This window comes from Acartia tonsa, chromosome 9, assembly GCF_053477335.1.
Source record: "Acartia tonsa isolate MP-2025a chromosome 9, ASM5347733v1, whole genome shotgun sequence".
NCBI lineage: Eukaryota > Metazoa > Arthropoda > Copepoda > Calanoida > Acartiidae > Acartia > Acartia tonsa.
The window spans coordinates 10,110,058-10,136,725 of NC_137268.1; the positions used below are offsets into that span (position 1 = coordinate 10,110,058).

A 26,668-nucleotide genomic window follows, 5' to 3' on the forward strand; every position below is an offset into this window, starting at 1 on the left:
TAATTGTAGGAATTAGAGGAACTAAAAGTGAAGCTTATCCAGACGGAGAAACAGTTGGATCAGACAAGAATGGTTTCTAAGCAACAGGATTCTTTGAGCTCTCAGGTAAGTTATAGCCCTGTGGGGAAAGAGCCAACTATGCCTTGCCTAACAACCTAAAACAAGCATTATAAAGAAAAAAAATAAAATTTCATCTTTAGGTGTAGACGTAGTGATAATCAAATATTTTCTTTTAGAAAGGAAAATTTTGTCCATGATTAAGAGAAGTAAATTGAGGGGAAGGGATTGTTGGGTCACTGGTGCAGATTTATAGACAGAGGTCCCCAAAGTTTTGTGTAAACACGTTCTCAAATTAGTTTGCTTATAAACAATACAGCATTGGTTGTTACAAACTGGCATCATCCATGTCTATCCCTTAAGAGTAAATTTAACAGTTATATAGTAAAAATAAATTTTTTATATAATAGGTTCAAGAAAGGCAAGATCAGATCTTGGTAGATCTAAGAAAGGAACACTCTCTACTCCTTAATAAGCTGGAAACTGAAAGGATGGGTCATCAAGCTGAAGTTGAAATGTACAAGGTAAAAGTTTTATCCTTATATAAAAGTAACAGAATGTCTATTTTTATTTCGAAGGATCTTCATAACCGCTGAAACGATATTGTTCTTCCTTTACAATGTAGCTTCTTATAGATCCCTGTAATATATCACCAGTCTTTTGAAAGCAATCGCCTTAAGAAAAAAAATAACCCCACAAACCATCAGTTTTAGTAAAAAGCCATTAAAAATAGACATACAAACTTTACAATCAATCAAGGTATACCCATCCACAAAGCTATAAAGCTATATCCTAAATCCATCAACTCTTACAAAAAGAAACCTATTCGAAGTAAGTTATGCCTGTCTGTCTATATATAAAAAGGTATATTTAGCAAATCCTTAAGGTTCAACACCTATCTCAAATACAGATGTACCTATCTTGTTCAAAGTTTAACTGTTAAAAAGTTAAAATTTTTATTTGTGAATAAAATAAAACTCTATTGAAACTTTGTTTTCATTAAAGATTAAACAAGATTTTGTATTTACATTTCTTTTGCATAAACAACAAATAAAACTAAATCTAAATGCTTTTTAGTTAAACAAAACAAACTTAAACTTTATTCGAATTTTGCATTTACTTGTAATTCTTGAAAGAAGAAAATAAAACTTTTTTTTGCTTAGAATTTTTTTCTTAATTACAACTGTGTAATATTTGGGTCGATATAGAATAACAGAAGTAAAATATGTAAACTTTTGATCTAACCCTCCCTAATATTGTAGAATACTAATTCAGGATGCAATGCAAAAACTGAGAAAGCAGGAGAAGATCATTTCATCTGAAAAGGAAGATTTCAAATCCAAGATGGCCGCCATGGAAGCTAAACTTTCTGCCTACGAAGCTGACAAATCAGCTGATGGCCAAAAGGAAGGCATCATTGACAAATCTACCAAAACTGAAGTTCTTGCAGACAACAAGCAAACAGCTCATTTTAAATCTGGCGAGAAAATGTCAACAGCTGATTTAAAACTGGTTTCTGGCGGCCATGACAGTCCCAACGGCTCTGATCACGGCGAACAGCTGGAAGAGAGTGGAATATTTGATGTGACAAGCATGGAACAATCTATCATTGAAGCTGAACAGTTGGCACATCAAAAGGTAAAATTAAAAATTAGCTATTGTGTTTTCTTCCTGTTAAAACTGAAATGTTTATGTGATAATATTAAAGTACTAACATAAAAAGATATTGCTCTTAAGATTTTTGCTTTCTGGATGCCTAAAGATTTTTTGAATTATGGGAAGATTAATCAAATTTGTTTAGGAACTGAGAATTGAATCATTGAAAGACAAAGAGCTTGAAGAGGCAAAGGAAGAATTAGAAGAGGCTTTGAGGTGATAATTTTTTTTTATAATGTAGCTTGATATTGTCTTGGGCAGGTTTTTGGCTATTTTTGGAAGATAGGGCTTGTGGAGTATTGGTGTTCCTTAAAAAGAATCACATTTATTTCATACAAATGATTTAGATTTTAGTGAGTTAGAGATGTAAGACCTTATAAAGTCTTTCAAAACTACAAAGTTTAATTGAAATAGTGGCTGCTCCATTGCATTGGTATATGGAGTATCTGTATTTGAAGATAAAAATATAGTCTAAAACTACTTAAAGACATAAAATTATAATTATAATAGCCTAAAACCATAACGAACCTATATAAAGCGTCTCTAAAATGCAGGACTCAATCGAGTCAGGTGTTAATGAAATTTTAAGACAGAGGCAGAAAAACCTTACTACTTTATCTATAAAACTATTATTTTAGTGCCCAAGCAGAGAAGGATGCTTTGGCAGCTAGCCAGCTAGAAACTTTGGCCTCCAGGTTACAAGAGATGGAGGCTAGGTGGGAACAGCTCTATAATAAACATACTCAGGTATGGAAGTTCAAAGTTTTATTTAATTTGATAACATTGTAATAAATTAATAAAATGTTTCTTTACAATTTTTTTATAATTATAAAAAGTCGTTGTTTGTCTAGCAAAGATTGTAATCTTAATAATTATTATTTTCTGCATGTGGAAAAACTAGATTTTTTGGACAAAAAGTTATTTGGATAGCACACCCGATGATGTAATTATTCATACACAAGAGAATCAAGAAGATTGATTCAACTTTTGTTTAGATTGTTGAAGAGAAATGTGAACTGGAAGAGGCCGAAAACGACAGCAGACTTAGAGCTCAAATGTAAGTCTTAAAAAATATTGCCATTATATAAATTTGCATATTCTTATCGGTATTTGGCAATGTTTCAGTAATTAACCCAATAACTTGATTTGAGTTAGATAAACAAGCTAAGGATAATATCATATACTAATACATATACTAAATATAACCTTGTTTCGACTGTATGAGATATTTTTCGGACTTACAAAAAGCGTTTGATACTATACTCTACACCTAAATATTAATTTTTTTCTTTAGGCTGGAAGTACAGTATGCCAATGTTCTTGAAAGAAGCAAAATTATGAAGGTTCGTGAATTTTTAAAACTTTTCTTTTAGTGTTTTTATGATACTTTATTTCTTATGAAAAAATAGATATATCATGTTTGATAAATCTGTACCTTTTGGCTTGTTTTTGATGATGTTCCTGTTTGGACATTTCCTTTCTTTTGTATAGTACAGAGGTTGTTGGTTGTAGATAAATGGGTTTACTTTCCATACAAGTTTGATGAATGAATATGATCAAAATGTGTAGATATGGAAGGAAATAGTAGGCGTACATAAAGGCATTAAAGATGTTGCCCCCTCCCCCTGAAAAAAAATTTAGTGGAAGGATAAAATTTCATGAGCGAGGAATGTAAAACAATTATGTGCGGCCTTTTAAGTTTCATTGTAAAAACTTTTTAAAAAATACTCTTGTAACATTCCTGCATTTTGGTGTTTTGTGTACTAAAGAAATCCAACCATTCACCACCTACCATATTTTTGTTGTAAGTAAACATCCTGGATAAATATAATATTGTTGTAAGGATGTTTGCCTTTTACTTAAAATTATATGGGGTAAACATCTTTCTTTATAAGTGCAATGTAAAATAACATTCTTTTATAATTTCACTTCATAATTAAAAGAAGAAAAATATTTCAGCATTTGTTTCAGTGCAATTATTTTGTAAACAACCCTTGTTAATTAAATTTACCATAAATTTGCTCATTGTATTCTTTACTGTAGGCTTACAAAACTTAGATATTCATGGTATTATTTATAAGTTTTTTTTTTCTTCAAATTAGATTTTTATCTCATTTAAATGGAAATATCTTAGATATATACAAATATCAAATGAAAAATTTGATTCAAATATTTTGTGCTTAGAATTTGAAGTTCATTAAACTTCCTTTTTGATTATTTCATCTATATTCTATATCCGTAATATTTATTTATCATGCCTTTCAAATTAATGGCCTTTTTCACAAGGACGAGTTGATCCATGAGAGACAAACCTCTGATGAGCTGAGAATGCAAATGGATGAAATGTTGAATAGGGAGGATAGAAATATGGAGGATATCGACAGCCTTAGAGTTCATATTCAGGTTTGTGTTTTATAAATGGATATAGAATTCGTAGATATATTGACAGGGGGAAGTTTGTTTTCAATTTAGGTTGCTAATATTGACCTTATTTATTGGTCAGTTCTTTCATCCAGTAGGAAGGGGATGGGATAAAGAGAGTGTATGTGTGATACCTTTATTTTAGCCAGCAGTAGAGTACATGCAAATCTGGTGCAACATCCAAGTAATAATATATCGATTCTTGAATAGGTTTATAGTATCACTTAATTGACAAAACATTACACTTTCTGCCGATATATGGCAATACTAAAAATCAATTCTACGGCGCCATATTCTATTCCTATGACATTTTCAGGATTTTACCTAATGGGAAATTATATCTCTATCTTCAACTGAGAGTCATGGGATCTTTTGTGTTGTTTTTAAATAATACAGATTGAAATGGAAAAATAGGATAGTTAGATAATTTCTCATTAAGTTAGTTCCTGACAATGTTATAGTTATGGAGTGTGTTTATTCTGTTCTCGCCCTTTTTTCCCGTCTACTAATGTAGGGTAAGAAATTTCAGGATTATCTACTAGTCTTATAATTAGATTTTTCTTAAATCAGGATCAAGAAGAGAAAATACGAGAATTGGAAGCTAGAACTTCATTCTATGCTGATCAATTAAGGTAATATTCTATTTTTTATATTTTTTGTATTTAAACATTACTTTATCTGTTCCTTTGCTTGAGGGGGGGGGGGGTATGATTATCTCGGCTGTCCTTAGGGTTTAAATGTTTCAACCATAAATTGTAATTTACAGAAGAGGTAATTTTGTGTATCATCATTGGGTATGTACATCTATTTATCGGCCATTGTCTTATCCCATTAGATCCCTCAGGTTATTATTGCATTACCAACCTACAGATACTTACATACTACCTATTACTTTAGATTACTTGAAATTGGAGTGAAGCTGTCAGTTTGGTGGACAAATTCAAATTGGTCTTGGGTATATCTTACTAAATCTGGTAAGTTTACTTAACTCTTCTTAAAACAAAGAAAAACTTTTTTTTACTTCTTTTAACTTTCACATTTTATACACTTCACTCATTTAGTTGTACTTATACCTAGAAAAAGTACAAAAAGTTTTAATATATATTTAATTTCATATTTAATTAAATATTACGTAGGGTTGCCGAACTAAGGATTAATTAAGATATAAATTCCATATGATGTGATATCAATATTTGTTTGAATTTTGAATTTGAGTTAAAAACTTTTAATAAAACTTTTTCATGTATAGACAATTTTCTATGAAAAATAAATAGCAATCATATTATTAATACTAGGTTTGTTAGCCCGGGCCTTCGGATAAGAAAACTAAAATTAATCTTATAATTTTAATTTTGATATCCGCGAAAAGCTGTCTTTATTACTATGTGATAAATAAAACTTTGAATTTGTTTAGGTGAAGTGTTGCCAGGATGTCCGAGTGATGAACCAGAACATGGTCCAGAATCCGCTGGACCCATTCTAGCACTTGAGTATGATAGTACAGGTGCCAAGGAGAACTCCAGATTTGTTGAGAAAGAAATGAAGAGGCTGCAACTCCTTGAGAATCAATATAAACAAAGGTTTGTTATTATCATATTAGGGAGAAAGGGATGGATAGCCTACAAGGACAGGAAATTTTTATGTATTGCTTAACCTAATCTTGCTTAATGGTGTACATGATTAATTGAATTGATTATGCGGTCAAACACCCTTAAGACAACCAACACTTTGATTGTATGACATTTGTATGAAAGTCCTAAATGTGTATGATAATACGGTTGGCCTGTTTTGGGCCAAGGCATTTCACATACTCTAACAGTTAGGGAGTTGAATCAATTTTTATAGAAGCAGAAATATAATCTATGATTATGGTTTGGACCCTCTAAAACTGTAATCTACCCTTCCACTTTCCCTTCTCTTGGTGAAGATATCTTCAACGCCGATACGATTTTTGAAATATAAGATTCCGCTTTTGTCTCTCTTGTTGAAGATATCTTCACCAAGAGAGGCAAAAGTGGAATCTTAAATTTCAAAAATCGTATTGGCGTTGAAGATATCTTCACCAAGAGAGGGGAAAGTGGAATCTTAAATTTCAAAAATCGTATCGGCGTTGAAGATATCTTCACCAAGAGAAGGGAAAGTAGAATCTTACATTTCAAAAATCGTATCGGCGTTGAAGATATCTTCAACAAGAGAGGGGAAAGTGGAAAGGTAGATTACAGTTTTAGAGGGTCCAAACCATAATCATAGATTATATTTCTGCTTCTATAAAAATTGATTCAACTCCCTAACTGTCTAACTATTTATGTCAAGTACCTAGAAGCATTTTTGATGTCTTTTCTTATGACGCGGTATTAGGCTGAGATTCGAACCTATCTCCTTTCGACAATTTTCCCCGTGTCTAAATTAAATTGAAATACTAATACTGAAGCTTCAATTCAATTTATATTTAATGACTTAAGAGGAAAAATTTGAAAATTTGTTGTCATACTTGTTTTGAATCGTTTGATTTCTGAGTTGTCAACCCTGTTTTCAGTTGTTTAATTTTTAGGGAGGAATCTCTGAGCTCTGAGTTGTCAACCCTGGAGGAAGAATTTGACAGTTTCATGGAACAGCTTGCTAAAATTCTGAGCTTACACTCAAATGATTTGGTTGATAAAAGGTAATTTACTAGATCAACTTTGCCTGGAAATTCTTATTTCTTATTATTAAAATATTTATTTTACTTATTGCTTCAATTATTAATAAATAAAGACTCTTATATAAAAAAACTGTAATTTTATGTCCGCTGGATTAGAACCGGTTCAATGTCATACTGTAAAATCATGTATCGTATCGTATTATATACAGTTTTCTACGAATAAATGATAATATCTAAAATAAGATAAAATAAATAGTAGTTATTTCTCGCATCGTATTATAAACGGCTTTCCGCGGATATAGAATGTACAATTATAAGATTAAAACCATTTTTTTAGCCCCAAGATGCCGAAGGCACGGGCTAAAAAAACTTATGATTGTACATTTTTATATTCGTAGAAAGCTGGATATAATACGATGCTAGACATAGTTTTTTCTTATGGATGAGAACCGGTTCCTATCCACCGGATTCGAATGAATACGAGAAAATATTCTTATTGATTTTATTTTGACAAAACTTTTAACAGTTTTTTTAATTAACTGTTATTTTTACAGATAGATTTACCTTTTGTTGATATTAAATAAATTTATTTTATTTTAGATTTATGCATAATATGGAAATTTCTTATTTATATTTTTTCTTTTAGACCTGAGATTCTGCAGAAGGTTTGCAGCCTAGTTTCTGCCGAAGCAAACCTGAAGCAGCAAATAACAGATTTGGAAAGAAAAGAGGCAGTTTATACTAAGACAATACAGGCAAGCTTTTTTCCAGCTATAATGACAGCTAATTCTACATTTTGTTATAAGTATTAAATTGTTGTCTTTACAGATTTATTTGATTAATTTCAGCTTATTAACTCAGGGGGAGGGAACTTTGGGCATTTTATTACATTAGCTCCCAAAGTTCTATAATAACGTTTTCTTATTTGTTAGCTTAACAACTTTAGGGCCTTTTTTGAATTTTGATTGGTTGGTTCATTTAGTTGAGTGTCCAAACGTTTCAACCACTGATTGTTATCTTGGGGTAATTATGTAAATTATCATTAAAGATGAACATCAATTTATCGCCTATTGTCTTATCCCTTTAGATCCTTAAAATTAACTACAAACATTTTAGGAGGCAGACATGATTCTGGCAAGAGTGGAGAGAAACGCCCAAGCCCAAATTCATTCCATTGAAAAAGAAAAATTTGATCTTAAAGTAAGCTAAAACATTCATGCCTCCCACTCATGATTTTCCGCGTTTATAATTAAGGAGTCAAAGGGGTGTGTATCAATTTAACTTCATTGTCCTATCCCTTTAGATCACTGATTTTGGTATACTTGTTCAAATTCAACAAAAAATTAATTTACCAATGTTCACATGCTTAAACTACACTGTGGTAAACTTTTTTTTAATTGCTAACCATGATGTTTCTTAGGCGGAAACTAGAAAGATACTGGAGGAAAAAGATGCCCTTGTTCTAGAGGTTGAAAGACTTAAGGAGGTGGAAACTGTTCTTTCAAGGCTTAGGTAAAGTAAATCTTGATTTAATTGTTCTGTTTAATTAAAATTTATGTTGTGAAAAATAAAGCAGGCAGGGAGGGGACAATGGACTGTTTATTACTCTGGACCCCAAAGTTTTATAATAACGCTTTCAGATCCGTTGGCTTAACAAATTTTGATTGGTTGGGTCATGAGGTTGAGTGTCCAAGCGTTTCAACAACTAAGTATTTTAATTTTGTGTATCATCATTTGAGAAGTACATTATTTTATTGGCCATTGTCTTATCCCTTAAGATCCCTGAAGTTAAAACTAACTTAAAATGATATGATAAACATGGCAACCCTATGACTCAAATATAATCTTTTCTTTAATTAAGGGTTGAGAATGAAAGCAAAGTTGTCCCTGAATGTAGAGACTCCAGTGTACAGTATGACAAACCGGTTCTGGCAGATTCCAGTGTACAATCAGATGAACCAGTTGTTACACACAAAAGTGTACAGTTGGATAAACCGGTTTTTGCTGACTTCAGTGTTCAAGCTGAACTTACTCTTAATACATATCTACAACAACTTACCAATCTTGAAGCTCTTGCAAACAAAAATATTAATGATAACACTGAACATCACATGGATGAAGATAACAACAATAACAATAGAAATAATACAACAGCTGAAAATGCTAATATAGCTGATATAAACAAAAATCTAGAAGCATCCCAACCTTTGGTAAGAAAACTAAGTATTCTTCAGGACCCAGAGCCAAGGCTAGGTGTGAACAGAGATTCAGGAAAGAAGGAACATCCTGTACATATTAATATTACTGCTAACAAGGAACATACAATCAGTAGGAGAGGTAGTGCAGACATAATCAAGGTAATGATTAAATTCTTTTATTGGTGAAATGTTTAGTATAAGTAAATTTCATTGATAGATAGATACAAATATTTATATTATACTTGTATAGGTAAAGAAGCTTAGCACCCTTGGTGATAGTACTCATAGTACACTAGATAATAGATAGATATACAAATATTTATGTTATACTTGTATAGGTAAAGAAGCTTAGCACCCTTGGTGATAGTACTCATAGTACACTAGATAATAGATAGATATACAAATATTTATGTTATACTTGTATAGGTAAAGAAGCTTAGCACCCTTGGTGATAGTACTCACAGTACACTAGATAACAGAAGTGTAAAGGACATTCTTGATGATAATCACAATACTACCAACAATAATGATGGAGAAACTGTTGTTAAGGTATAATTTTTAGAAACCGAAGGTTTAGGGCTTCAAGAAGTGGTTAAATGATATTTTTTAAACAGCAAAGCTTTTTCATAACTAAGTTTTAAAGACACAATTTTAAGCTACTGTACTGAAGGGTCTGAAAATGACCATTTTTTAAAAATCACAGATTTTTTTGAACAAGTATTGAAATACTTCTATACTAGGGCAACAAGGTTCGTCTCGAGGTGAAGAGTTTGGACAGACTGGATGTAGAATCCAGGACCAGTGATCTGGCTTCCAGCGAGAGGTTTTCCAGGTATAAAATAGAAAGAAGTGTACACAACTCTCTTGAAATTCACAAGACAAAGTTTAATACCTAAAGGATCAACTCTGTAAGAAAAAGGGCGTAATTCATTGATTCATACCTTTTTTGCCTTTGTATTGCGTTGTTTCTGCTTGGTATCAATAAACTTTATCTTGATCTATTTCAGGGCGGGCGTGAGTAGATAGATATTAAAAAAGGGATAGATTGATAAATTATATTTAAACACAATCGAATTAGAGTGCGTGGATATATTGATGGAAATTTTTTATCGTTAATTTTGGTTGCTAATTAGGACCTCATATACTGGTCAGTTTGTTTATCAAGTAGGAGGGGAAGGGATGGGATAAAGTGGGGTATCATTATTTTAGCCAGCTGTTTGTATCAATTTATTAGAGTACATGAAATTTTTGTGTAACATCCAAATAATAATATATTCTTTCTTCACCTAATTATATTTTCTTATATCTTTATGAGGAGAAAATTACCGTTTTTGCTGTCATTAAAAATTGGGTTGAAAATACATTTAATGCATTTGATCTATAATAGTGCATATAGTTACTCATTAGTAGTGGAGCTATTCTTTAATTTAACTTAACTCTGTTTATATAAACTAGCAGCTGTGCACCTAGCATCTAGTACCTGTGTGCAGAAAGGTACTAAAAGATAGCTTAAAAATCTTACTTAAATAGATATTCCAATCAGTTCAGTAGTAATTGAGATCATAAGCTTCAGACTAAATACCCGTATTGCTTTATATAATAGGTTATTATATAATATGTATTTTGCCTAAATTTCACGGCCTCCTATCAAAATTGATAATCTTTTTTTGACATTGTGATATGGTTTCAGGCTATTTCATTTAGGGATGGATTTAGGCTATTTCATCTTTAGATTTGAGTCTTTAAGTTCTTTCATGCCCATTCAAAATAGAGCCCTTAGATGAGGGCTCAACCGCTAGTCTAATATAAATAGCTATCTTTGGATTACCTAAACCTACTCTTCATTGAGTGACAACGTACTTGTTAAAATTGCAATTAACTGTATATTATCATCATTGCTAAAAACAAAAACTTAAAAGCAAAATCATGCCAATTATCTTATGAAGAAAGATAGACTTAAAATATTATATAAACACTCAATTAGACAACAAATAACATGAAAATGTGCAAAAATTAGGCAAAAATTATACTTTTTGCCATTCATTATGTATACACACATTTAAAAAATAAAGAACAAGGATGATAACATCCACAAAAAAAAGTTGTACATAAATTTGTTGCAAATTGAGAAAATATGGGCAAGGGCTATATTATAGAGATGCTTCGCTTAAAATATTGGAACTGTTGAATCAGTATTCCAAAGTCAGATGAATATGATAATTAAATCATACAAAAAGTTGTTGTCAGAAAAGTTGAAAAGCAGAATGTTTTAAATGAACGTGAGTACTTTCCGGTAATAGCTATGTTGTTGTTATGCTTTCCTAAATCGTCCTTAACTGTTATAGGAATCATCATGTAAAGTTTGAAATATATGAGACAATTCTAACATGTCTAAATTTTCTGGTTGCCATAAGCATAATTTTTCCTAATGAGTATTTTTTTGCCATTCTCTGCAATATTTATAGGTGTGACAGGAAGTGTTAATAAATAACGGACTATGAGACTTGATGGATCTTTTAATAGTGAGCATTCAAAACTTAGACAGTTTAATCATTTACTTGGTCAAAAGCACCGACCGCCCATAGTTCTGTATATAGAGTAGCTACGATTCTAAAACCACATCAAGCTGTCATAATAAAATGTTTGAATGAAGAAAACAACACACACACAAAATGAAGGAGGATCATTAGATAGGCCAATAGAATTTAGAATAATCTTGCAACTAATTATTATTGTATAATTATCCCTCTGGTAGCTTGTAATTATTAAGTAGAAGATTTTTTTCTCTAATATTAAAAGACTTTTTGAAGAGTGTTTCCAGTATGGCTTCGAATTCAATCTATATCCGCTGTTTTGGAACCAGTTCTAGGATATACCAAAAAATCATGGTTCGTAACGTATTCTGGACAATTTTCTACAACTGATAAAATAAAAATCATGAAGTTAATACCAGTTTTGTTGACCCGGGCTTGAGTCTCTTTTAAGGAAAATAAAACTGGAATTAATCTCATAATTTTTCATATTATTTTCCGCAGAACACGATACGATAACTATTATTACAATTGTGTAATAATATGCAAATATCAGATAATATGCCAGAACGAATGCACACATAAATAAGACAAGGAAGTTTTCAAATTCTTAGTAAGCACCAAAATTGCGCTTCTCTACCAAGCCAATTAATTATTAAAATCTGGTTCATTAGAAAACTAGGGATAATAGGTAGTAATTTAACATACCAATGTAATTATATTATAGGATAAAAACAATAGTATACCGTTATACAGTATTAGAAATTTTCCAAAGATAGATATTTTTACAGTTTAGTCTTTTCTGTATAATTAGAGTTATTACCATTGCATTGCCTAAGAAACCCGCCAAATTTTGCATGACAATGCCAAATCTTTTGCAAAATTTGTAAAATTAAGGAAAGACTCTTGAAAAGGATAATTACTAAATGTTGTTTTGATAGATGTTTAATAACTTTATTGTGTTTGTGTGTTGCTGTTAGGAGCAAAGCTATTCTATAATTAACCATAATTTATAAAAAAAAACTTGTTGTATTGACTTTTAAAAAATAAGTTAAAAGAGAAATTAAATTTCAAGAAACTGAAATAGAATATAGATATCAATGTGTTTCTCGACTAAAGCTATATCCTATAATATAAAGTAGTAAGGTTTTTTTTTGTCTGAAGCTAAAGAACTCAGAAAATTTCTTGTCCGGATTTGTGGTACTGTTTAGATAAACTTTATAAATGTCTTAGCTGGTTTCAAGCTATTTCCTTGACCTCCCTATCCCATCCCTAGCGGCTAGGGGCAAAACACTAGTGGAACTGTGTAAAGAGAAAATTGGGGATTGTCGGAGGGTCATACTCAAATTACTAATTCTCTGCAGAGAGATAGGGGACAATGGGCTGTTTATTACTTTTGTTCCCAAATAACGTTTTCTTTTTCGTTAGTTTTACAACTTTGATTGGTTGGTTTATTAAGCTGAATGTTCAAACGTTACAATCACTAATTTTAAATTAGAGAAGGGGTATTTTTGTGTGTCATCATTGGGGATGTACATCTCTTTATCGGCCATTGTTTATCCAAAGAGATCCCTGAAATCTTTGTTTTGGCTGCGCTCTGCATATTATATGTTTTCTTGTTTTTTGGCCAATTGCAAATTCATTCATCAATGTTTAATCAAAACGGATCACTTTTTGTGTGCCCATTCAATTCTGCTAATGTATCCAAAAGAACGTCCAAGCTTTTTTTATGAGGATTTCAAGTGTAAGGGAAGTGGTAAAAAGAGGGGTTTGCTAAAATAACGATTCCCCCATTAACCCCCACTTTACCCAATCCACTCCACTCCTACTGGATGAACAAACTGACCAATAAATGCTGTCCAAATTAGCATGCTAAATTCACAATTTCTCCTGGTAATATATTCATTTTTATCTTTTATCCATTGCTATTGTGGGTTTTTGCAAAAATAAATTTTTACACGGAAATGAATGAACATATAGTTTTTGTGTTTGGATATTATAGTTGTTGTTGATAGCTATTTAAAAGATATTGATCTATAAGCTTCCGTGATCCATGTATGGAAGGGAAGCTACTCTATAATATGTAATATTAAAAGTATATCATGATATATTAACAGCAACTCATCTCTCTATCTTTCTATTGGGAACCGATTAATATCCGCTGGATAAGAACCGGTCTTAAGCCATTCTAAAAAAAAATCATGTATCGTTTCTTATTATAACAACTAGTTTCCTACAAATATACAAATGAAAAATCATAATATTAAAACCAATTTTTTAGCCCTTGGCTTCGGCATCTTGTGATTTACAATAGTTGTACATTTTAATATCCGCGGAAAGCTGTTTAATATACGATGCGATAAATAACTATTTCATTTCTTTTAACATTTTCTTATTTTTAGGTCTGACCCATTTTCCCGTGGGCCGTCCCACGACCGTGACTTGTCGCTGACCCCAGGAGAACACCAGCTGCAACAGCAACACCAGAAACAGCTGCATGGCTACCATCTGCGGCAGCAAGAGCAGCAGCTTCTGCCTCCGGCAGCTTCTACGACCATGAACGGCAGCTTGGCCGCGCATATCAATGATAAACATGATAATTATCAGGTTAGTGCCATTTCTTAAACTTTAAAGTACCAACAATTAAAGCTGTTTTTAGTGCCTTTAGATTTACGTCATACAATATAAATGACCAGAGCTGGATCTTTAAATCATTTTAGAGCCAGATCGGGGTGAGCCGAATTTCACCCAATCACAGCGCGGCATTTTATAAAATGCTGTGCTCTCATTGGTGGAAAGTTGGCTCACCCCGATCTGGCTCACCACTCAAATGATTTAAAGATCCAGCTCAGTCATAGGCAAATTAACAGACTAAATTGCCAATGCCAGGCCAGTATACATTTTATTTGACCAATGGTAGGCCAGTATGACGTCATTTTTTATAGGCACTACAAAAAGCTTCAGTGAAGTCTATAATACGATACGATAAAAACTATTCATCTTTATTTTCTCTTCAATACTCTAACTCGTTTTTTTACTATTTCGCTGTCTCTATATGTTTGAGAAAGCCCTCTTTTATTAATGAATATATAATATATGTACGAGGATATATTGACAGGGGAAAATTTTTCCCGTCAATTTAGGTTGCTAATATGGACGTCATGGTCAGTTCGTTCAACTAGTAGACGAGGAAGGGATAGAATAAAGGATTGAGTTATATATATTTTAGCTAGCTGCGATTATTACTTTATGTGAGTATATGAAAATCTGGTTCAACATCCAAGTAATAATGTATCGATTCTTTCTTGTACTTAACCATGCACAAAACTAAGAATTTAATGATTCCATTTAGAGTAATCGAAGCTTGTTTTTCAATCAGGATGAGGATTATGATGAAAGTTATGACCACTGTGACGAGACAGACGCTGAAACATTCCGTCACAGAACCGAGGTAGCAACAACTAATAGGTTTAACAACAACTTCTACAGATATAAAAGCATGAGAGACCATACAGGAAGATGGTTCCTTATGGTCAAAATTCGTTAGTGACTTTTTGCCAAACAGCCAACAAAATGAACTTTTTGCTCAATTGCTATTATTTTTTGTTTATGCATGCTTATTAAGCGAATTATATTATATATTATCAAATAATTGTGACGGTATAGCTCAATAGTTTATATAAATGTGACTCACAATGATTTCTTTATTTTATATTCTTCCGTATATCAATGCATTTAGTTATCATTAGAGACAAAAATAACATTTTGTGATATGACATTTTAAACATTAACTTTTTAATATGTGACAAATAACGTATAGTGACATATAGACACATATAAAGCTAGTCAGACATCTGCCATGCTGAATTAAATTAACCTGGAACAGCTGCCACAGCCTCCAGAACTGTAGAACTGGACATCCTGGCAGCGTTATCCTGGTTATCTGTGATGAATTATTCTAGTCCGAAAATTATTAGAAAATGGCTCGTTTTCTAGCCATAACCTAGATGTTGTGTACACAAGAATATTGTACGCAATAATAGTGTACACATTTTGCCAGTACACAAGAATGGTGTATAAAAAACCATGAGCTGTACTTAAGCCTGCTGTACAAATGCTTAACTGTACATAAGCCTACTGTTCACAACAAGCTTAACTGTACATGAGCCTATTGTACACAACCAGCATATCTGTGCACAAAAACCATTTGGTGTACACTGCACCAGAGAAGAACAAGAATATGCATTATTCAAGGAAGCAGCCTTCAATAGTCCTATCCTAATCCTAATCCTTAAAAGTTAAAACCTATATGATACTAACCCTTTCTTTAAAAAGAACTAACCCTTTTAATGCCTTAATGGCATTATATCCTTCCCTATCTATCTAATTATCCATTTTCCTATACTTTACATATTACCTTCCTTATTCCTATTTTCTTTGCATCAATTTACAATTAAGAAGGTAAAATATTTTTATCAGAAAAAAAATAGATAGACATTCGAAGGAAGTTATTTTTATTGTAACTTGAAATGCCGTTAGAGGTCAAACGGCCGACTGCATAACTTAATCTAGTAGATAATAAGAACTTACAGGAAGGTCTAAAGCTAGTTAAGTCCATGATTTTGTCTTGTCTATTCCAAAAGTTTAGGATCAGGTTTTTCTATTAATTATAATGTGGTATATGACGCCGGGCCTTCAGCAGTTTCACAATAAAAACATAAAACAGAATTTAAAAATTTTATTTACACATTTTCTTTTTTAAAACTGTACTATTGCATTTTTAAATGTAATTTATTTTTACTTATTTTTTCAAATTTTAGAATTTTAATGTAAATAATATTTTTTTATTTTAAGCTTTATGAATTTTTTATAAACTAATAATTTATTTATTTTAGTTAATAATAATGCCGAATCACACAACTGGTAATTTACTTGGAAATTTCTTCCAATCTTTACAAGGAAACAAATATTTTGTGCTCTTAAAGCTTTAAGATTATACACTAGTCCCCGAAGATTTATAATAACGTTTTCCTATTCGTTGGGTCAATTACTTTGGGGACGTTTTATTGAATTTTAATGGTTGGTTCATTAAGTTGAGTGTTCAAACGTTTCAACCACTAATTGTAATCAAAATAAGAGATAATTTTGTACATTGGGGATGTTCATGATTTTTTCAGCCATTGTCTTATCCCTGTAGATCCCGTAAAATAATATCTTTTGAAATAATAATCAATAAAATCGAAAAAAACATAAAATATTTGTTTACATAGATGACCTAAAAAGCTACACTGCTAATGAAGAAAGAGCCTCTAGTATGAGTGTTGAATCTACGACTAGCTCTGAACAAGAGGAGGGTATTGATATTACTATTACTGATGTCACTGTTGCTAGTGATTCTATCAATGATACTACTGTTAATACTGTAAACATGAATGAGAATGATATTGTGGATAATGGTGATATTGTGAATGGTAGAGGCATCAAACAGGTTAGATTTTCAGTCTTGATAGTTTAAAATTTCTTTCTCTTTTACTGTTTCTTTCTATTTATCTAACTTCTCAAATGTTAATTTGTCCATCTTTAATTACTTCCCCAATTCAAATTTTTAGTAATTTTCGTCCTTTGTATGTCCCTTGGGACATCTAAAACAATGGTCTCCAATATATCTTGTATGTCCGTCCGTTTGTACGTTCACCCGTCCAAGTAGGTTAACAAAAAAACTCTAATTTGGCTAAACCAATGGTTCTTATTTAACCAAGCCTAATCAATCTAAGATACTAGGTTTTTTTTACTTTAAAAGAAAGGAATTTGGTCTTTTTTCCATTTCAAAAAAGGCATCAGTTTTCGTGAAAATTAATATTGTTTTTTTTTATTTATCTGTTTATTTATTTATCTATCTTTCTATCTAGGAACAGACTGGTCCTGATTTGATCAGCAAGCTTGATCATATTAGCGAGCAGATAAATTTCCTCACATCTATGCTAATACAGGATTTTAGCATTGAAGCTCAAAAGGAAAGATTATGATTTTAAACAAAGAAAAAGAATATATAAAACCTAATATTAACTAGTTTGCTTCTTCTTATATGATAAGTACATTTACAAGTTTTGTTTTAGCATTGTGTTTTATTCTTTAAATTAATAAGGAATTACAAGCAAGTTTACCATCAAATGCCTTGGTTAAATCAAAATTATTTTGTTCAAAACAGGAGATAGAAAAGATAAAGCATGCCTCCAATCTCGCCAGTAACTCTAACCCAACAAACCTGCTTGATAACAAGCCAGCCTGCCACTCCTCAGATGACTCAATGTTGACCTCCAGCCCGCCTAATGGGTACCGCCGTAGCGTGGAGTCTGAATCTTGGATAAGTTTGAGTGAGCCCTGGTCTAGCAGTAGTCATGAATATCTGAGTCCCTCCCACTCACAACTGAGTATCACAGAGCCGATTATGAGCTCCCCAGAGGTATGGATGAGTCCTATGCTAACAGACAGCCCCGCTGGGGTTACAAGAGGGACTAATCAAAGCAAGGAACTGCGTAATAAAAGACAAAGATCTCTACAGCCGTTCAGATCAAGAGAAAATTCTGTGGAATTTCAAGAAAATCTGTCAAAACTGCATGACAGAAATGTTCCCGCCAAATTGAGCCATAGCTTCCGTCTTTCTTCACTACCCGCGAATTTCGACAAGCGGATGTCGTCTTCCAACACACAGAGAACCGGTTTGTTTGGCAGCAGAGAGATTTCTCCGATCAGCCGTTTTGAGAATCCAGCATTTGAAGATAATACGGAACCATCTTTTTCATGTGGTAAGTTTTTTATTAGATTATATTTTTGGCTAAAAACATTTTTTGAAATGATTCTAAATAATACTATTTGTATTTTCTACTTTAGATGGTTTTGTAACAAAAATAATGCTGCAGTATGACACTTTGTCTGCAAACAATGAAATAACCGCCATATTCCGCCAAGATGGCGGCAAACCTACTCCACAGCTGCTCTATTGTCGCTGCCTGACAACGCCTGACAGAAAATCTTCCAACACTGACACAGTCAAAGATTCCAGTGATGATTCCTTTGATATCATTGACAATTGCAGTGAGAGTGACAAAGAAACTGTTATTGACAGACTTCAAGATTCTGAAAACAAAGATGGCGCTGAAACTACCATCGAAAAAGTAGAAAAATCACCTGAAAAAGACAATGATACACCAAAAGATGACACTGACCAAAAAGTTGATATAAATGATCTTCAATACGCAGAAGTTGCTAAAGTAGAGGAGGTCAGCAAAGAAGATCATGAAAACTTTGATTCAATTATTCAACAACAGAAAGAAATCATAACAAGGTAAGACATACTTTTTTGGGTGTGGGGTATTTTCTCCTAAGAGTGGATGTCCCACCTAAACTGGCTTACCCTGGACCAAATATAAGCTCCCCTAATTGATCCAACCGTTTACTTAACGAGATCTTATTGAACATACTTGCATACTTTAATATGTAGTTTGATATTTAAATATTTAGCTTTTTCTTGCTGCGCCCTATGCAAAAATTTTAGTTTTTGTATTAAAGAACAACAATAGTTTGATTGCAATTGTAGAAAACAATAAACTAAATTATTACAAAAACAGAGATTCATTTCATAATTGTTCATGGTGTACAATATACATCTACTTTTGCATATCTTTACATCCTTAAAGTCAATTCGCAATTAGACACAATTTAAATAATAGGATTTGTTTAAAGAATACAGATAATAGAAAAGGAAAAAGTAAAGTTTGTGCTGTTGTAATAAGTTATATGCGGTTCTGAAGGTTTGATAATATAATAAAGGTATAATTGTATAAGCCAGACAACTAACTTACCCAATTGGTAGAGACGTCTGCTAGCAAATTGCTGTTTGTTATTGTAGGACTTGGCTGAGGTTAAATTTCCGTCGCTATTAGCTAATTATAAAGACCAATAACAAAATAGGGATAGAGTTACATATAGCTCATGCCCCCAAGCTCAATTATGTTGCTTTAATGATGATATGTACATGTACGGAATTATATGCACATCATTGTGCATATATGCACAATGATGCACAAATGTATATAGGATAAACGTGGATATAAGTTATAGTTAGTTCATCCAGTAGGTGGGGTGGAATGGACTAAATGGAATGGATTTATCCAGATGCGAGTATTACTTCATCAGAGTACATGAAAATCTGGTACAACATCCAAGTAAATATATATAAATTGAGCCGCCTGCAATTTTAATAATTATCAAGGTTTTTAAATCTTATTACATATTTAGTAAATATAAAGTTTACCATAGTTTCAGAGTAGCTGCAGCATTAAAAAAAATGGTTTAATCGTATTTAAGATTACCATAATAGTTATTTCTCGCATCGTATTATAAACGGCTTTCCGCGGATATAGAATGTACAATTATGAGATTAAAACTAGTTTTTTAGCCCCGAGGTGCCGGAGGCACCGGCTAAAAAAACTGGTTTTAATCTTATGATTGTACATTTCTATATTCGTAGAAAGCTGGATATAATACGATGCTAGACATAGTTTTTTCGTATGGATGAGAACCGGTTCCTATCCACCGGATTCGAATGAATACGAGAAAAACCATTATCCCTCGTATATTATACATTTGTAAGAAAAGGGAGTGAAAAATTCCCTCGTATATACGTGGTGGTCATAATAGGGGTGAAAAAGCGATTATTTAAATTGAATAAAGTGTTTACAGTGATGGGATAAAAAGGGGGTGAATTCTTGAGTAATTTAAATAAGAGATTTATATTTAAAGAATTTGTAGTAATCTTTACCCTATCCTAAATTTTTCAATTTGCTTTATATAATGAATATTAGTAAGGTTTTGTTTAAGATTTCAATAACTACTGAATTCCTTTTAAAGAAATATTCATATAAGAACTGTGATGTCTATTTATTCTATTTTGTTTTTAGATTTAAGCCTTAGGATGGGTTAAGGCTATTTATCCTCTATACCCTTTTAAGTACAGATAAACTAATCTTGAGAAATAGTGTGTTTCCTAGGGTTCAAGAATCTACCTCCTTAATAATGAGCAAATGGGCAAAAAAACGCGCAATTCAATGTTGTTATTGATTTCCATATTGGGTGGGTGGGGGGAGCGATTAAACTACTTCCAAATAAGAACTGGCAAAAAGTTGTTTATGATGATTGAGTGCGAGCATAGCAACCTTCAATATTTTAAGGAGGATTGGGACATGAGTTCTTAAAAGTAAATAGAAGAACATAGACAATTATTAGGTTATTAGGCTTAGTATTGCAGCCATGACATGTAGCTGAATCTCAGTTAAATAAGAAAAGTTTTGGGTATAGTCCCTTTTGTGGCAACGCTTCTGAAGGGGCGATCCTTTGTATTTTTCACAGTAGCCTTTTTTCTATTTCTAGCCCCTGCGAGGGGCTCTAACCCTGCGGGGCCAATTCCCTAACCCTGCGGGGCAATCACCTAACCCAATTTAACCTAACCTAACCTATTAAAGTCCATTTTAAAAATACGACGAAGCACCCCTTGAGGGGCGTTGACACGAAAGGGACTATACCCAAAGTTGTTTATGTAGGTTTACCTCATTGATCCAAAGGGATAAGACAATGGCCGATAAATTGACGTACAACCCAAATTATGTTTGACAAAATTACCCCTTCAATTAATGAGTGAAACGTGTGGACACTTAACTTGATGATCGAGCAAGTAAAAGTCCTTAAAGTTGTTAAGCCAACGAATATGAAAACATTATTATAAAACTTTGGTGGACTAGTTTAATAAACAGCACAATGTCCCCTCCCTCCCTGGGTTTGTATCTACACAATTAGTTTGGTATATGTATTCCTAACTCAAACCAAGTTTAAATGATTACTTGGCCATAAAAGTTAAAATATGTTTTACATACAAAGAATATGAGTATAAAATACATATTTATATAAATAAATTTTTTTTTACACAATGTTAATTGTTTTTAAACATGAATTATTTTTAACTTTTTGGAATATTCTCGTTTAAATTGTCATTACACAAACATAATTATAGAAAATGAAATTTAAATTTTTTACATTCAAACTTTTTTGAAAAATAAGAATGACTATATTTGTCAGGGATTGTGGGGACATTGGGGATTATTACACTAGTCCCCGAAGTTTTAAAAATATTCATTGGCTTAATAACTTTGGGAAATTTTTTTTTGAATTACTGGTTGGTTCTTTAGCTGAATGTGCAAAAATTTCAACCACTAGTTGTAATCTACAGAAGTAGTAATTATGTGTATCATTATTGGGGATGTACATCAATTTATCGGCCATTGTCTTATCCCTTTATATTTCTGGTATTAGTATCTTTTATTTATAAGTATTGTATTATTATCTTTCAAATTCTAGGCTAGAGCAAGAATTAAACGAGAAAGACACAACATTGGCAGAACTTACAAAAAGATTGGACCTCAGTCAACGCCAGTCTGAACGGCGGAAGAGCAGTACAGAAGAGCTGACAGAACGGCGGAGAAGTACAGAACAACAGATCATTGAGTTGCGCACTAATCTCGCAAGAACAAGGTATTCCATTAAAGTTTCTATGATATTTTTAAAACTAGAAGCACAATCGCCAGTTTTGATTTTTAAAGCAGTAAGTTTTTTTGTCTGTAGATTAAGATTTCAATAACTATTGTTATTCATTTCATTGAAGCTTCTTATAGGTCCTAGAATGGTTTTGTTCTATTTGAGTTTGATATTTAATTTATTAGGTTATTTTTCTACTTTCTTTACTCCTTCGAGTACATAGGTCCTAGTTTATAATATAAATTGGTAGGTTATTGAGATCTTAAGCTTCAGACAAAAAACCTTAATCTTGTGAAGGGCAAAGGATGTCAGGGAAAACCAACCCAAAATAAACATAAAGATTCCCTGAAAAGTACAACTAATTCGGATACTAAAATCTACATCTGTTCAGGAAACAATCTGAGGACCAGAAGGCCAGAATAGCACGACTGGCGGAACAGGACAGGGCCAACAAAGTATTTATCGTCCAGGTATGTTGGTTAACCTTATCTTCAAGGCTTGGCAGTCGCAGCATCACTTTATTTAGCTGTGGCAATCCGGACAACGAGAGCATAGAAAACATTACTTTTAATAGACAGACATGCTAAGTTGTATTGATAGAAGCTTTCTATAGTGCCTACAAAAAATGACGTAATTCTGGCCTACCATTGGGCAATTAAAATGTATAATGGCCTGCCATCAGTAATTTAGTCTGTGTATTGGCCTATCTATGGTCATTTTTTATAGGCACTATAAAAAGATCGTTTTGATACAACATGACATTTATTTTTGCTAAAATATGTCTTAGCGGAAAAATTTTGTATTAATTTGCCTGACATTCTCGTAGACACTCAAAATCCTTACTATTACTACTAGAAACCTTATTTCAGGATTTGCGTTACAAGATAGATATGTTGCAAGAGAAATGTGCCATGAAAGATGTTTTAATCAGGTATTTTAAAAAGCGATGTTTTTAAACAATAAGTTTCGGTCTGTCAGTCCATAACTTATAGCTCTTCAAATTAATAATTTCCTTTCGATTCGAAACTTCCATAAGTCTTTTAATTTGCTTTAATTCAAATTTGCTAGAAGTTCGTTTCTCTTACTTTTTGATTTGTTGAGCTTCGCTTTTTTTGAATGTTTTCATTATGGTTTTTTTTATATCGGGATAACATTTGTTGTATTTCAGGGAAAAGGGAATGTGACAAACAAGTGAAAATTTCCCCTCAACCCCCCTTGTCTTTTTTCTCCCCCTTCTTACCCACTTCCCTTACAGTTACTCAAAAAACTCAGTTGTTCCTAATGCTAGACTATTAAGTGACTTTGGTTTATCGGTTTCTGAGATCTTAATGGATAAAAGAAAACTTATTTATTAATAATTTTTAATTTAGAAAACTTGCTGACTCTTTCACAAATATGGGAGCTGATTCAACTGAAGTCATTCATAGTTTAAGGTAAGTTTAGTTTTGGGCAGTTTCTCTCAAAGTACCTAGTAGAGCACAGAAAATCCCCTTATTTTGATATAAATTTCAAATAGGGGGGGGGGGGGACGGGAGTTAACGTTAGTTTTGATAATTACTTTAGATTAGGTAAAGACTCCCGCAGGGGTTAGACAAACAGAAATACTCTCCCCACCCCCTTATTGTCAATTTATTTAGAAAAATAGAAAATGGGCTTCAGTGTTTTATAGTCACTTAAATTCAAATTTAAATATAATTATGAAAACATATAGAATTTAAAATCTATTTATAAGATTGAATGAGAAAAAAGCATATGTTCATATAAAAATCAATACTATTTTTATAGAAAAGTTTTTTCTCCCCCAATTCATAATTTAATTAATTTTTATGACATTGCAGCTTTCTTTAAAACAACTGTTTTTATCAAATAAATTATTAAATAATGGGTAATTATAATTAACAAGAACAATATTTTCCACGGAAAGCAATAACCAGGGATAACAATAACAATAACAGAAAAGTATCAAATAAGCAGCTGATCTACCGCCCAACTGCTTTTTTACTGTCTAAATGTTTTTAAAGTTACTAGAAATCTACACGAATTATGCCAGTTTTATATCTTAAACAGCAGCTGAGAAATTCTCATTTTTATACAATTTGACGGAAGGGCAAAAATACTTCAAGTGTCTATGGAAATGGATATAGAATATACGTGGATAATGTGACAGGGGAAAAATTGTCGTCAATTTAGGACCAATATGGAACTCATTTAGTAGTCAGATCATTCATTCAGAAAGAGGGGAGGTATGAGGGATGGGGGTATCGTTATTTTAGCCCGATGCGAGTTTAATTTTATTTGAGAACATGAAAATCTGGTGTAACTTCAAATAATAATAAATTCATTATGTAATATATATCCAAGTTTTATCTTGGTATATTACTGAACATACATGCAAGATTGCATGCCATTATGTTACAGGAATACAAGGATAAGTAAATTAACTTGTAAAAATGTAGATTACTAAGCATTCTTATTAAACTGTTTTGTTGGATAGATTAAATTTTCTGCTATCGAACCATCCATAAGTAAATTTTTAAGAAGTCATATAATTACTAAATATGGATATTCTTTGCTAACTTTAATTTACAATACCTTTATTTCTTAGATTGGAAATCTCAATACACTTAAAATTTTATTTAAAATAAAATAATTTTATTTTAAATGTCACTCTTTTAGTAGTATTTGTTATTTATAGAAAATTTTGCAAAAAAAATCACGAAACCTTTTAAAGGTTAAAGAATAATTACATAAAGAGTTAAAACTTTCAAGGCATTTAGTTCTTTTACTGTACGATTTGGGATAAAAGGGTTAAAAATACTCCCCACACAAAAAAATTATTCTGTCTTTATTAGCATAAAATTTCTTATATTGAAAAGATCAAATACAATTTTTTTTGAAGATTAATAAATAATCTATTAGCTTATTTGTGTATTTATACAATTAACTTTATTTTAATGCTATGGATTGTTTCATCCTTGATTTTGCATATTGTCTCATTTTTATGGGGAAAGGTGCATCTATTTTATGAGGAGTTCTAGCATTTTTGATAGATAAATCTATAATTTGAAAATGAAGCACAAAATCAAACCCCCTCCCTATCTTCTGTCAAAATTGGAGGCATTTTGTAGTTACAATTAATATTCCTTTGTTAGGGGTTGATATCACAAATGGCAGGCACATTTTCGACTTACAGTTTTTATTATTACGTTTTCATTGACGGGAATATGTAAAACCAAATGTAGAAGCAGGGTTGTCGCAGTAGCAATAACAGGAAATCTATCTTTTTGATTGATGTAATCGAATTGGCAAAGGTTCAAATACTTTTCTTTCTATATCTCCATTGATTAGTATTTATAGATGATAGGTTAGGTAGTCATTTTATGCTTTTAATATACATAATAACTGTATTTAAAATTTTGGAAATAGATTATGTATATTGATCATCTGTGAGCGCGACTACTCTACAATCAGAACCTGTCATGACTTTAATTTTATGTCCGTTAACGCCACTTATACAGTCTCAACGCAGTCTGTTTTACTTTAAACATGCAATCGCATCCTCACACAAAATTCGTTATTAATTTATACAGTTTATTGTTATTTTCTCATCTAATTGATTCTCTTTGTCCTTGTTGTTGCTGAGCTACTTATGGGCATCAATTTTCTTGTTAAATTACTCACTTAAAAAATATGTCAAATAAATTCTATATTTTTCTATGATTTTACGACAATATTTTTATGCATTGATTGATTTTGCAAACGACAAGTTTATCCAATATTTTTTCAAGAAAAAAAATCAAAAATATTTTTATGATTGAATAAAATTTATTTATGAACTACCTAAATCCTATAAAATAATATTTCTTTTTTTTTTAATAATTATTGCCGATATCAAGCTTACAATATTCTAGATACAATAAGAACAGTAATTTGTAATACAGTAGTACTTGAAAAAAAGTATGGTTTAAATTCTAGCTATACGAAGGAAATAGGAATGACAAACCGTCGGACAGTTAAACAAATTTTACAGATGTATGCTCATATAAAAGTAACAGGATGTCTTTCTGTGTGTGTGTGTCTGTCTGTGTGTAGCAAAGGATCTCACTATCAGCAAAACCGATATGATTCTCATTTACAGAGTAGCTTTTCATAGGTCTAGAGAAATACCAAATAACCTTTCTATATCTCATGAACACTTAGATGCCTCTAGGAACGTAGCCGTTAATCATGAATTCTAAAATAAAGAATTATTTAATACTTATATTTGCGGGAACTTTTGTTTAATGAAATCTTCCAATTTTTAACATTTTCCATACAGCCTGCTTTATTGCATCAAGATCCATGACAGATCTATATAGGAAATAAATGTCTATATATGAGCTCAAGTTTTCCAAGTGAGAAATGTTTAAAAATCATAGTCCTCCAATAACCCATAATAAACTCTCATTGACAAGAACGATAAGACCCATTATTTTACTGTATGAAGAATAAATTTATTTTTTTTATTTCATGTTGCTATTTGAATTATATTGAAGTATTAAATTTCTATCCATAAAACAGAAAATTTAAATTTATAA

At 31.8% G+C, this 26,668-nt stretch overlaps 1 protein-coding gene across 1 annotated transcript in view; it reads left to right on the top strand.

Moving 5' to 3' along the window:
- The window catches only part of LOC145328186 (uncharacterized), a 155,503-nt gene that overhangs the window by 127,692 nt on the left and 1,143 nt on the right, over window positions 1-26,668 (top strand). Inside the window, exons 17-45 of the mRNA XM_080171774.1 lie at window positions 10-105; window positions 468-581; window positions 1,333-1,695; window positions 1,859-1,929; window positions 2,352-2,460; window positions 2,709-2,770; window positions 3,008-3,056; window positions 4,000-4,116; window positions 4,705-4,766; window positions 5,032-5,108; window positions 5,549-5,714; window positions 6,686-6,796; window positions 7,422-7,530; window positions 7,892-7,975; window positions 8,196-8,287; window positions 8,637-9,132; window positions 9,400-9,522; window positions 9,714-9,805; window positions 13,907-14,111; window positions 14,884-14,955; window positions 16,400-16,461; window positions 16,773-16,992; window positions 17,414-17,516; window positions 17,711-18,310; window positions 18,396-18,849; window positions 21,915-22,088; window positions 22,483-22,561; window positions 22,961-23,022; window positions 23,462-23,524. Coding sequence (XP_080027900.1) covers window positions 10-105; window positions 468-581; window positions 1,333-1,695; window positions 1,859-1,929; window positions 2,352-2,460; window positions 2,709-2,770; window positions 3,008-3,056; window positions 4,000-4,116; window positions 4,705-4,766; window positions 5,032-5,108; window positions 5,549-5,714; window positions 6,686-6,796; window positions 7,422-7,530; window positions 7,892-7,975; window positions 8,196-8,287; window positions 8,637-9,132; window positions 9,400-9,522; window positions 9,714-9,805; window positions 13,907-14,111; window positions 14,884-14,955; window positions 16,400-16,461; window positions 16,773-16,992; window positions 17,414-17,516; window positions 17,711-18,310; window positions 18,396-18,849; window positions 21,915-22,088; window positions 22,483-22,561; window positions 22,961-23,022; window positions 23,462-23,524 — 4,487 coding nt within the window. The remainder of the gene's footprint in view (window positions 1-9; window positions 106-467; window positions 582-1,332; window positions 1,696-1,858; window positions 1,930-2,351; window positions 2,461-2,708; window positions 2,771-3,007; window positions 3,057-3,999; window positions 4,117-4,704; window positions 4,767-5,031; window positions 5,109-5,548; window positions 5,715-6,685; window positions 6,797-7,421; window positions 7,531-7,891; window positions 7,976-8,195; window positions 8,288-8,636; window positions 9,133-9,399; window positions 9,523-9,713; window positions 9,806-13,906; window positions 14,112-14,883; window positions 14,956-16,399; window positions 16,462-16,772; window positions 16,993-17,413; window positions 17,517-17,710; window positions 18,311-18,395; window positions 18,850-21,914; window positions 22,089-22,482; window positions 22,562-22,960; window positions 23,023-23,461; window positions 23,525-26,668) is intronic.